This window comes from Gymnoscopelus braueri (assembly GCF_963280865.1).
Source record: "Gymnoscopelus braueri genome assembly, chromosome: 23".
NCBI lineage: Eukaryota > Metazoa > Chordata > Actinopteri > Myctophiformes > Myctophidae > Gymnoscopelus > Gymnoscopelus braueri.
In genome coordinates, this window is record NC_137625.1 from 6,441,964 (window position 1) to 6,454,463 (window position 12,500).

Consider the following 12,500-nt stretch of genomic DNA (forward strand, 5'->3'; position numbering starts at 1 on the left):
ATAAAGTTATTTTCAATCTGTCGGATATTCTCTCAGGTTTTCCTTATGACATACTTTATCTGTGAATTCACATATTTATGTATCATAATATGACATAAATGTATGGTGATATAAAGTAACGATGTCATTCAGGGGTACTGTGGATAATTGACTTGAGACAAAAAAATTGCCCTAGATACTTAGTTGATTGGAATCTCCACTAGGCCCCCTACATTTATCCCCATATCTTTGCAGAAAATAGCTGATCTATTCTGCAATTTTCACGGAATGTTCACCCCCAGAATAGGAGTGCTAGGGTTCAAGTGGTTATAGAAGTCTGGGTGAGCTCTTGAACTTCAGCTGACAGCCAGGGAGAGATAAAAAAACAAAACACATAAATGTGTACATCAAAAAGATCTCTTCTACTAAATGGTGGATGACAGAGGGTTAAGATGGCAAATAATGTCTTGAGCTTTGTTTCTGTTTCTTAGCCACTCGTATTTTAGACTTTGTCATACGATTGTGTTGCATGGCCGATCTACAAGCTCACAATAAATTGTGAGCTTGTTGATGGGCTATTTTCACTTAATTTGATTTATTTGGATTTCCTTAAAATGTTCACCTACAATGACATGCCCATAGGGATGTCAGGTTAAAAGTGGTCAAAAGACCATTAGATGGTACTGATCTCCATCCCTGCTGAAGAGGGCAACAAAGTCCATGTCTACGCTGATTTAAAAAGGGGGTTGTGTGTTATGGTTTGTGGAGGGTGCAACGAGACACAGACAGTGGTAGCGCAGACCTCATGTGTGGAGTAAATCATTGAGGTTTTGGGTGATTAAACCGTTGATGTTGACACCTCAGGATAAGCAAGGTAGTGGAACAACTCACAAGAGTAATTAGGAGACATAAACAGTTCAGAGACAGAGCCAGAGAGAGAGAGAGAGAGAGAGAGAGAGAGAGAGAGAGAGAGAGAGAGAGAGAGAGAGAGAGAGAGAGAGAGAGAGAGAGAGAGAGAGAGAGAGAGAGAGAGAGAGAGAGAGAGAGACAGAGAGAGACAGAGAGAGAGAGAGAGAGAGAGAGACACAGAGAGAGACAGAGAGAGACAGAGAGAGAGAGAGAGAGAGAGAGAGAGTACTTAAATCCTGCAATCCTGCTTTTAATATTACTAGATCTTCGGGCCGCTATGTGGCCCTCACACCTACGTCGCACCGCCGATCCGATCTGATATATAGATCTCCATATATGGAGATCTCTGTGTCTGTCAGTCCTTATAATATTAATATAGGATAGGATTGGGAAGTAGGAAAGCTGATACTGAGACTTAACAGAAGGCACACACACACACACACACACACACACACACACACACACACACACACACACACACACACACACACACACACACACACACACAAGTGAGTGTAACACCTGAGATCGGAACCCAGGTCTCCCGCATTGCAAACCAAGCATCTGGAATATCGCCCCTTGGCCAGAAGAGATAATAAGCTTATGGGCTTCAGACAGTGCTACTCTGCTACATGGGGTACAAAACCATGTTGGTTAAAGCAGTGGTTCTCAAAGTAGGGTTTGGGGACCACCAGGGGTCCTTGGGGACCCCCCAGCTAAATGTGTTCATAATACCATCATAATCAGTTTTACCACTTTAATCCTATAAGACATCGGCCATTTGAAAATAGCCGATCTACAAGCTCACATCGCAACATGTCGCGAGCTTGTTGGTCTGCTATTTAAAAAAAGAATCTCGAAAGAATTGGAAAAATATTGCATATTTTTGAAACATTTTAACAACCCAAATCTCGCATTGGGGGTCCCTGGCACAAATGACTTTCAAATGGAAGATCCACGGCCAAGATACATTGGTATAAAGTATGCACTATACCGTATGAGTTTCTGTTTGATCAAACTTACACATGCCAGCAGATCCGAGTGGCATCGAGAGCGTGTCTGTTTAGTATGACATCATCAGAGTGAGTCAAGGTGCCTGTGCTATGTAAACACAGGAAGTATTGGCTGAGGATACATTTAGACACACAGGCGTTTAGACAGTGCTACAGCTAATCCCGTTCCACACTCGGCTGAGAGAAAGAGGAATAAATATACCAGCATCACCGCGCCTGTGAAGTGTTTATGCTTCTTATCCGCCTTTTAAGAGTAGTATCTGCCCTCTCTCTTGTTGATTTTAAGCACTTAATGTCTAGGTTAAAGACCATTCATTCATTCCTAAACAAATAGCCTTGTATCAAACTATTGGAGTGAGAGTGGTCGAGTCGCAAAAGTCGCTGCTTGTGGGCGTTCACGAATTATAAATCATAATAATAATACATACAGTATTATAATATTAAATGTATCTTGGAATACCAAGATACACTGTACCAGGACATTTTGTCGCTGTTGGGCAGAACATATCTTTTTTGTAAATGAATGCGCTACTACGTCATACTAACTACATCGTCACACAAAAGTAGCAAAAAATAGCAGATCTACAAGCTCAAAACACATTTTGAGCTTGTAGATCTGCTATTTTTGCTATTTTTGAATTTGAATCCTGAAAAGTAAGGACATATGAGGTTTCCACACGACAGCGATGATTTGTATCCATTCAAACAATGTGAAGTGAAGTCTGTTGGGAAATGGAGCCGAGAGCGGGTGCCTTTGATGTCAGCTGATCTATGTCAGTGTTTTGACATCCATACTGTGATAGAGTCCATTAGTCTTCACGTTTTAAGGACCCCTCATCACAACAGAGAAAGATGGCAGCCGTCTCTATCTGTGTGGTGTCCCGTATGAGAGAGGAGGTTAGAGTTTCCATCTTTCATAAATAAAAGAAAGAACATCTTGAGAACGCTTGAGGGAAAGGGAAGGAGTTGGAAATTGAGACAAACCCAAATAAATGGTAACCAGACAGACAGACAGACAGACAGACAGACAGACAGACAGACAGACAGACAGACAGACAGACTAAAGCAAACGTAGATAGTAGGACAAGAATGGAATGAAGACAGACAGATGAGACAGAGGAAGAGCAGGTAGACAAAGACTATTAGTCAACAAGCACAGAGAGAGAGAGAGAATGCTTAGGCTCAATCTGAACTCTGTACGAGCTGTGGGAGTGTGCGTGCGTGTGCGTGTGCGTGTGCGTGTGCGTGTGCGTGTGCGTGTGCGTGTGCGTGTGCGTGTGCGTGTGTGTGTGCCAAGTGACAGAACCAACCTTCAAACATGTCCACCATGTTGAAAAAGGCCAGGGACAGCGAGGACTTCCCACTGCCGGTCCGACCGCAGATGCCCACCTACAGGAACGAGGGAATTTCGGAGGTAAAGAAGAGAGAGAGAGAGAGAAAGAGAGAGAGGAGAGTACACAGAGTTACTAGAGCTCCTGGCGGTCACGCCGCCCTGACGAATGGAACACTGGCGTGACAACGATCATGTCACGCGTGTGTCAGGTGACGTTGGCTCGCTAAGTGGCGATCTATTTCACCTTCTCTTCATGAAGGCACGTCAGTGTGACTTCAAAAGAACAACCTCCAAAATGTGCACGTGTTCCCTGCCGGCTCACACCATCCAGTCTGGACTACAAAACATCACTGTTTCCTTCCTTACATTTTAATACATATGATGACATTTGACTATTGTTTGCCCCATACATTCATATTACGTTCATATTGAATACATATTACAGTGTAATACAAAGGTACAACATTGTAATATTACTCACATTAGTTACATGTTGCACTGTAATATGTGTGTGTGTTTGGTTTTGGTAATAATATATATTTTTTTTTCTCAAACTAAATCCTTTTGTAGCGTTCACGCACTTCACGGCCCTGAGCGAACCCCGAACTCACGGTCGACAACTCACTCTCGACGACTCACGCCAAGAGAGCTAGCTTCCTTGGAGGAGCGAGTTACGGCCGTGTCTTTTGTGTGCTCGCTGTGACGTCAAATTTTCACAAGCACACGAAATATATGCAAAACGACGCATTTGATGTCATCGTCGAACGAAAAAAAAAAAAAGATTTCACAGTGGGCCTCCCGTGACAAAGACACACCATTCTGTGTGCGTCACATGCGTTGGAAGCGTTCTAACAACGCAGTGTGAATTACTGCACACAGCATATCGTCGCTGTTGGGCAGAAACCTCGTACTGTAACTCAATACTTTAACTTTTTATGTTTTTTTTTATTATTAATGACCTACTTAGTTTTGGACGTATGAGGTTTCCACCTGACAGGACGAATTGTACAGTTGCTCTCACATGTGGAATAACACCGCTGGATTAGCACTGACTTCGTTCTTACGTATACGGTGCGGCTCCACACAGAAAATGTGCCTGCGTAGATTATTGCTCACGCATGGGCATGAAATAAGTAAAAGGAGAAAGAAAAAAGGAAAAAAAGGAAAAGTTCCTAGACTGAACGCTGAGCTTTGCAGCTGCTGTTGGACGGTAGAATGGTGTGAGACGCACTCTGAGGCTCGAGGACCAAGATATTCAGCAACAAGGTGTGATGTGAGACCTCTCTCTCTCTCTCTCTCTCTCTCTCTCTCTCTCTCTCTCTCTCTCTCTCTCTCTCTCTCTCTCTCTCTCTCTCTCTCTCTCTCTCTCTCTCTCTCTCTCCTTTAGATGTGACCATGCCGCTAGTAAACCGTACAATTCTTAGTGTTAATTTAACTCAGACACAACCAAACATTGTACAAAAAATGGGAGACTTGGGACGTGTTGCATAAATATATGGGACTATGTACCTTCTGTCCAGGGTTGATGTAAGCGTTGACGTGCTTCAGGACAGGTTTGAGTGAGGGGTCGTATCGAACACTCAGGTCCTGGATCTTAATCTCTCCATGCTGCGGCCAATCCTCAGGAACCCCAGACGTATCTGGAGGGGGTGGACGAGAGATAATTGAAAGTTCTACAGTGTAATTCCTTTTTTGTCTTAACCCATTAAGAACTGAGGCCGCTTCTAAACATTTTCTAAATCCTAACAGTTTTTCGGAAAAAAATGTAAAAAAATAATTTTCACGATTTTTCAAAAATAGCAGATCTACAAGCTCATAGCGCGGCACTCGGTGCCGCGCTATGAGCTTGTATATCTGCTATTTTTGAATAGCCTAAAGAAATCTAAAAGTGACACAGATGCGTTCCAGGTATCAATGGGTTAAGTATTTATTCTTGAGCCTTATTTTTTTATTATTTCGTTAAACTATAATTATTGCCTGGGCCTCACTGTACATAATCCTGCACTGGACTGATGGTGTTTTGGTAGAAAATAAATACCAAAAACTGCCTTCTTGGATTGTTCTAAAAAGTTTGGAGCCTTGGCCGTTCGAGCCACTTCACAGTCAGGAGCAATAAATCCCAGTTGGGTTACTTTGGGTGAAGGTGGCGCCGTGCCAGCGAAAATCACAGTGATCATAACGCTCTACTCTGCCTGTTTCTGAAATATGAAATTAATTGGATCAGTGATGCATAAATCCCATTGAAAGCCAAATTATTAAATTGACAACTCGATTGACTCACTCATTTGTTCACAGTGTTCCCAGCATTGGGGTCGGATAGATCTTTGTTTACGTCTTAGTTTAGCTACATTTGACCATACTCTACGAGTACACGACACTCTGGCTCTAAGTATAAAATAGGACTTAAGTGGTTCGATTTAGGCAATCTACGTGCTTAATCTTTTGAATAATCGCTAAGAAAATAATCAATCCTCTTGTTCACAGAGTCTTTGAAGGATTCCTTGGAAGTGAAAAGGTCATGGAAAAATAAGGGGAGCAAGACAAGGTAGCAGAGAACAATAGCATCACCCACGTGTGCCGTGTATACCTTACATCAGCTTGTACAGTATAAACACCAGTATATCGCCACTGTCGGGCAGACATCTTGTATCTCCATTTTTCCACTCACGTTTTGTTTTTTCATAAATTAGAGAGTGTCCCACACAAGAAGCTAAAACTGCTGATCTACAAGCTCGCAACGCGTCGTGAGCTTGTAGATCAGCTATTTCCGCTGTCTTGGGAAAGGCAAAGTGGTTGAGTGTGTCTGTGAGATTTATAAATATTGAACCAATGGAAAGCATTAACAAAAGAGCTTGTGACCAAATAATATTTACATTGACTCAGTTGGAGGTGGAACACAGGTTCTTATTATTTTTTTCCATATCCTGAAAAGTTACTGTTTTGGACATACAAGGTTTCCACTCGACAGAGACGATATGGAACCATATGGTTCCCATCATAACAGTTCCAGATATAGCTGCTGTGTTTCACTAGTATAACCTCCTTATAGAGATTACAGCGAAGAAGACATTACAAGCTCACAGTTATAATAGGTCCTAAATCAGTGCTGTTGAACCTTGTTAATGTCTCACATGCTTACTCAGCAAACAGTCCTACAAACACTTGATTTAATTAGCCATTTCTCACACATGACATGCCGAAGCCTAGTATGGTCAGTGGTGGAAAAAGTACTCAAATGTTTTACTTAAGTAAAAGTATCAATACTGCACTGTAGAAGTACTCTGTTACAAGTAAAAGTCCGGAATTCTAAATTTACTTGAGTAAAAGTACAGAAGTATTGGAATCAAAATGTACTTAAAGTACCAAAAGTAAAGTAAAAGTAAAGTAAAAGTACAAAAATGTTTGAAAATAGCCGATCTACAAGCTCACAACGCGTCGCAAAGCGACGCGTTGTGAGCTTGTAGATCTGCTATTTTCAAATAGCCTATGTATAAAATAGGGCTAAAGTGGTTAATGTATGTTTCGTAATATCATAATTTATATCTGAAAAGTAACTAGTAACTAAAGTTTTCAAGTAATTGTAGTGGAGTAAAAGTACAATATTTGCCTCTGAGATGTAGTGGAGTAGAAGTAAAAGTATTGGAAATTGGAAATACTCAAGTAAAGTACAAATACCTCAAAATTGTACTTAAGTACAGTACTTGAGTAAATGTACTTAGTTACTTTCCACCACTGAGTATGGTCATGCCCCAGACAGGAAGCAGCTAGGGGGGGGACAAAGTCACTGTTTTGCAAGTACAAGTAAGTCTAAAGTTTTTGCTCTCAAGTCCCGAGTGAAGACAGGCAAGTCCCAAGTAAAGTCCAAGTCCTAGACGTTTTGTTTCGAGTCACAAACAAGTCCTAAGCTTGCTGGAAGGTATCAAGTGACTTGAAAAGACTTGGAAGTCTCACGAGATAGTCCAGTAATATTGGCACTTGACCTCCCACTAATTGCAACAAAAACAAACTCAACTAATTTTGTGTCCTAAATATGTCCTGAATGAGAGGAAAAAAGTTGCAAGGAATTGCATGTAGGGAAATTTCAAAATGGCCGCCATCCACACTGTTATTACACATACAATTATATATCTTGAAAACTGAACACTGTATGAAGTCGACATTTGGCAGGTGTGTTGCTGAGGACCCAGAGAAATGCAGTATCAAGTTTGAACTTGTTTGGATGAGCGGTTCTTAAGAAAGCTGCAATTAAGTGGCCCATTCTAAACAGGCATATTAAGTATAGGCATTCTATGCCTATACTGTTATAACACAAATCCCAGTGGTGGAACATATTGAAAAATGCTTAAATAGATGATGTGCTGATGTCACAATTTCCCATTGACGCCCATGTTAAAAAAAGATTTAAGCATGTTTCCTTGTCTAATTTCCACACAAAAGGTTCAATACTGTCCACTATCAACCAGAAACTGTGTTGGATGCATTACAGTGCTTGTTAAAAAAAAAGAAGAAACAACTAATCTTAACCCTTCAAGTGCCATTTCTGTATGTTATGCATTATGCATTTGTATGCACTCGGTTTTCATGTTCATTTCATATACATTCTTATGTGAAGCACTGCGCATGTGATTTTGTTGATGTAAAGCACTGCATTTTGTTGTGAAGATACTGTACCATCTTCTCTGTTGCGAAGATGGTATGCCGCCGACACTGTCTTGCCAATGCTGAGCTACAAACGCCACCTGCGGAAGTAGGCTACCATGGTGCCCATGTCTTGGTTGAGACCGTCTTGCATCACCTTCAATTATAATTAAACCTATTTGATCCCATGGGAGAAATTAAGTTTCAGAAGTGTTCAGTGTATTGTCATCGGGACACATCAACAACTTGGCAGGGCCGGGAATCGAACTTGAGACCTTCTGCTTCTGAGGCTGGCTCTCTACCCATTCAGCTATGGCCACCCTGTTGGTCTTTGCTTCCATGTTAGTAATCTCAGCATGATGGCTAGGTCGTCCACATAACCATATTTTTTTCATGTTGTAAATGGTAAACGGTAAATGGTGCATTTGTATAGCGCTTTTATCCAAAGCGCTTTACATAGATTTTGCATTACATTCACCCACACATTCATACACCGATGGCGGAGGAAACCATGCAAGGCACCAACCTGCTCATCGGGAGCAATTAGGGGTTCAGCGTCTTGCTCAAGGACACTTCGACACTAACTCTGGGGGAGCCCCCAAGCCCGGGATCGAACTGGGAACCTTGCGGTTTCCAGTTCACTCTACCGTGGCCACTCTACCCCTGAGCCACTGCCGCCCCATGTTGTATCTGGTAGGTCATAGATGTAGATGTTACAGCATTGAGGAGAGAACACACCCTTACGGAATACCATTCCTCAGTCATCTGAGCCAGCTGTGCTGGCCATTACTGGTCTGTAGAGTGAAGCTGCGGTTTGACAGCATCTCCATGATGAAGTTCACCATATTTCGATCAGGGATTGTCCTCCGAAACCTCAGGTGGAATTTACAGTGCCAGACAGTGCCAGACTATTTTCCGATTTAGTAATACAAAAAAAAGTTCTGATTTCTAAAACATTTTGAATTCACTTATATGAAATGAACATTAGTTCATAACAATGCATAAAATGCAGCAATAGCACTCGAAGGGTTAAGGCTTTTTTGTCTTTTTCTTTTTACAAGCGCTGTAGGCCTACTACATCCAACAGTTTCTGGTTGATAGTGGGCAGTATTGAACCTTTTTTGTGGAAATTAGACAAGAAAACATGCTCAAATGCTTTTTTAACATGGGCGTCAATGGGAAATTGTGACATCACCTATTTGAGCATTTTGACATTTTGTAGTGTGATATTGTGTGCGCAATCTGCGCATAATTTAAATGAGTTGTTTGATCAGTACTTGATCAGTTGTGTGATTATGTGATCATAATAAATTCTTGTCACTGATATTCTGTATCCTTGTTTTGCTACAAGGAACAAATACAGCATAGTCAAATCTAGCAGAAAGGGCCAAAAAGCGTTATACTTAAAGGTAATTTTCAAAACTTTCCCTTCATACGATTCCTTGCAACTTTTTTTCTGTGATTCAGGACATATTGAGGATACAAAATCAGCTGAGTTTGGTTTTGTTGCAATTAGTGGGAGGTTGACCCCCATTTTGACCTTAAATGCCTGGACTAAGAGGGCTCAAGTCAAGTCACAAGTGATCCCACAGGTTATTCCACACACTCTTAACCCTGAGAGTGTAAACCCTCAAGGCGGTTACACACCGGCGAATATGCGAATATACGCAAAATTCGGACTCGTTCCGAATAATTAAAAGACGCTTTTTATCGCTCCGCGAAACTGGTGTGGAAGCTTGCATTGACTTTATAAGGTTTAAAAAAAAAACGTAATATTCGCATGAAAAAAATCGCCCCGGTGTGTAAGGACCTTCAGAGTTCAATTTGAGTCAGGATTTGTCAGTGTATTCAGTCTGTTGATCTCAGAGGTTTGTCACACTACAACTTTCCATGAAGTCACGACCGTGTTACAGCCTGGCAGTCACTCTGGGGTTTATAGAGGATCAAACACACAGGCAAGATGAATGAGAGAGAGGGTCTGTCTGTCTGTCTGTCTGTCTGCACATGTCTCTGCTCTCTGGTTCGCTCTTCGAGACCGAAATATTTGTGTATATCCATAGCAACAGAAGGAAAATAACCACGCACGCACGCACGCACGCACGCACGCACGCACGCACGCACGCACGCACGCACGCACGCACGCACGCACGCACGCACGCACGCACGCACGCACGCACGCACGCACGCACGCACGCACGCACGCACGCACACACACACACACACACACACACACACACACACACACACACACACACACACACACACACACACACACACACACACACACACACACACACACGAGTTATATCATAAACTGTCAGGTCACGCTCTCTATCAACATGAAAGCAAATATATTTATATTTGGCACCAGAAACATAACCAGGAATTTAGCTACATAAAGCAGCACTATGTAACTTTCCTCTTCTATCCCAGATTTGAAACCGGTTGCCTGTGCAAGTGCTGACAGGCTCAGGGGATAAATTGAATCTTGACCATCAGGTCAAAATTTGTGTCAGATCCTGTCTCTAGGTGAGACATGACCTTTGACACGATCTAAATGTCTCAATAGAAGAGCAGCGAGACAAAATACAACCACCCCAATTGTATTACGTTTTATTGTATTAACATACTCTACCATACAGATTGGATAACATTACATGTTAGTCCCTCATAAATTCTATAAAACAATGTGATATTATACAGTGCCTGCTCCGCAAAAAGTCTTAATTTATCTCAGAGAGTTCTGTTACATTTAGCGGTGTTATGACAGAGGTTTCTGCTACTACTTCAATATTGTATTGAAGGATGTTTTAGGCTGGCTATTTCTATTGACCGCCGCAAGTGCTTGACGGGGGGCCCGGATTGGATATAGATCCTTAATCACGCACCTTGATATGGTGAAAAGGCCCTGGTATTTATATAGGTATTATTACTATTATTGCTATTGCTACTTATGACTGCCGACGCTGTCCTGTCTGGGAGTCGCGATATTTATGAGTACGATATGATGCCATACGTCGTGAGGCGACGTCACGCTAGCGCTGTGTCCATATACGGCGTAGTGCCGGATATCGCCGTCCTTTGTAACAAGTGTGATTCACTGTTTTATTCCTCCTATTCGTTCACATAGTGTGAAAATGCAGTGTACAAGCAGTCGTCTAAATTACTTAAAATATAAATGCGTATAAACGTAAAGAACTCAATTACCCATGGATCCCTCGTAGTTCTCTGACTCTGTGCTGAGGAAGCTGTTGACCTTCTCCACTGCAGCCATCTGGACCTCCAGGTCTGCAAGGTTCCTCACCACCCAGTTCAAATAGTTAGTCACCTAGTAAAAACCCAGTTCAAATAGTTAGTCACCTAGTAAAAACCCAGTTCAAATAGTTAGTCACCTAGCAGAAACCCAGTTCAAATAGTTAGTCACCTAGTAAAAACCCAGTTCAAATAGTTAGTCACCTAGTAAAAACCCAGTTCAAATAGTTAGTCACATAGCAGAAACCCAGTTCAAATACTTAGTCACCTAGCAGAAACCCAGTTCAAATAGTTAGTCAGCTAGCAGAAACCCAGTTCAAATAGTTAGTCACCTAGCAGAAACCCAGTTCAAATAGTTAGTCACCTAGCAGAAACCCCAATTCACTGACTGACTGACTGACTGACTGACTGACTGACTGACTGACTGACTGACTGACTGACTGACTGACTGACTGACTAAATGACCAACCCAGTTCAAATAGTTAGTATCCTACCAGAAAGAGACAAAAAAAGAAAATAATTACAAAAGACACACACACACACACACACACACACACACACACACACACACACACACACACAGACACACACACACACACACACACACACACACACACACACACACACTCACAGTGAGGGCATAGGTGAGCCCTAAGCCCACCAGGCCAGGGCAGCATATTGCATATGGAGGGCTATGAATGGAAGCTACTGCTGCTGTAAGCACTATTAATGCACCAAGGTAGTCCTGGAGAGGGAGAGAGAGAGAGAGAGATAGAGAGAGAGAGAGAGAGAGAGAGAGAGAGAGAGAGAGAGAGAGAGAGAGAGAGAAACAGAGAAACAGCCATTAAACAAGTTATTCGTATATCAAACAAGTCTCTCAACAAGCAACAGAGAGCTCCATCAGGAAACATTTGTTCCAATGTTCCGTACCGTTCTGACTTCTAGCCAGCGGTTGGCAGTAGAGAGGAACAGGTAGGCTGTGTTGTTGGTGTCTGTCAGCTCCAACATGCGCTGTTTAAAACGAGCCTCGTGTCTGAAAGCCGCAAGAACACACACACAGTTCACCTGCTGTTCCGCACAGGAAACCACCAACCACAAATTCTAAGCAGCCTGAATCAACATGTGAATCGTCGCTGTCCAGCAGAAAACCTTGTACCTCCATATTTCATATTTTTTTGTCATAAATGAATGCCCTATCTATCTCATACTTTGTCGTACGAGAAACATTGCGGAAACAGCCAATCAACAAGCTCACCAGTTGTGAGGTTGTAGATACGTTTTTTTTCCGCTATTTTGTCAAAACGACACGTTGAACCAATGAAAAGTATTAACAAGAGCCTGTGACTAAACAATAACAAGCTTTGGACATACAAGGT

The 12,500-nt window shown here is 42.1% G+C and overlaps 1 protein-coding gene across 6 annotated transcripts in view; it reads right to left on the minus strand.

Annotated features, from left to right (window-relative positions):
* Positions 1-12,500, minus strand: part of abcc9 (ATP-binding cassette, sub-family C (CFTR/MRP), member 9) — a 95,983-nt gene that overhangs the window by 10,730 nt on the left and 72,753 nt on the right. For all 6 annotated transcript variants that reach the window (XM_080421835.1, XM_080421831.1, XM_080421832.1 and 3 more), the window contains exons 32-36: positions 12,055-12,157; positions 11,756-11,869; positions 11,080-11,200; positions 4,744-4,874; positions 3,212-3,290 (exon numbers count right to left, since the gene is read on the minus strand). In XM_080421835.1, coding sequence (XP_080277961.1) covers positions 3,212-3,290; positions 4,744-4,874; positions 11,080-11,200; positions 11,756-11,869; positions 12,055-12,157 — 548 coding nt within the window. The remainder of the gene's footprint in view (positions 1-3,211; positions 3,291-4,743; positions 4,875-11,079; positions 11,201-11,755; positions 11,870-12,054; positions 12,158-12,500) is intronic.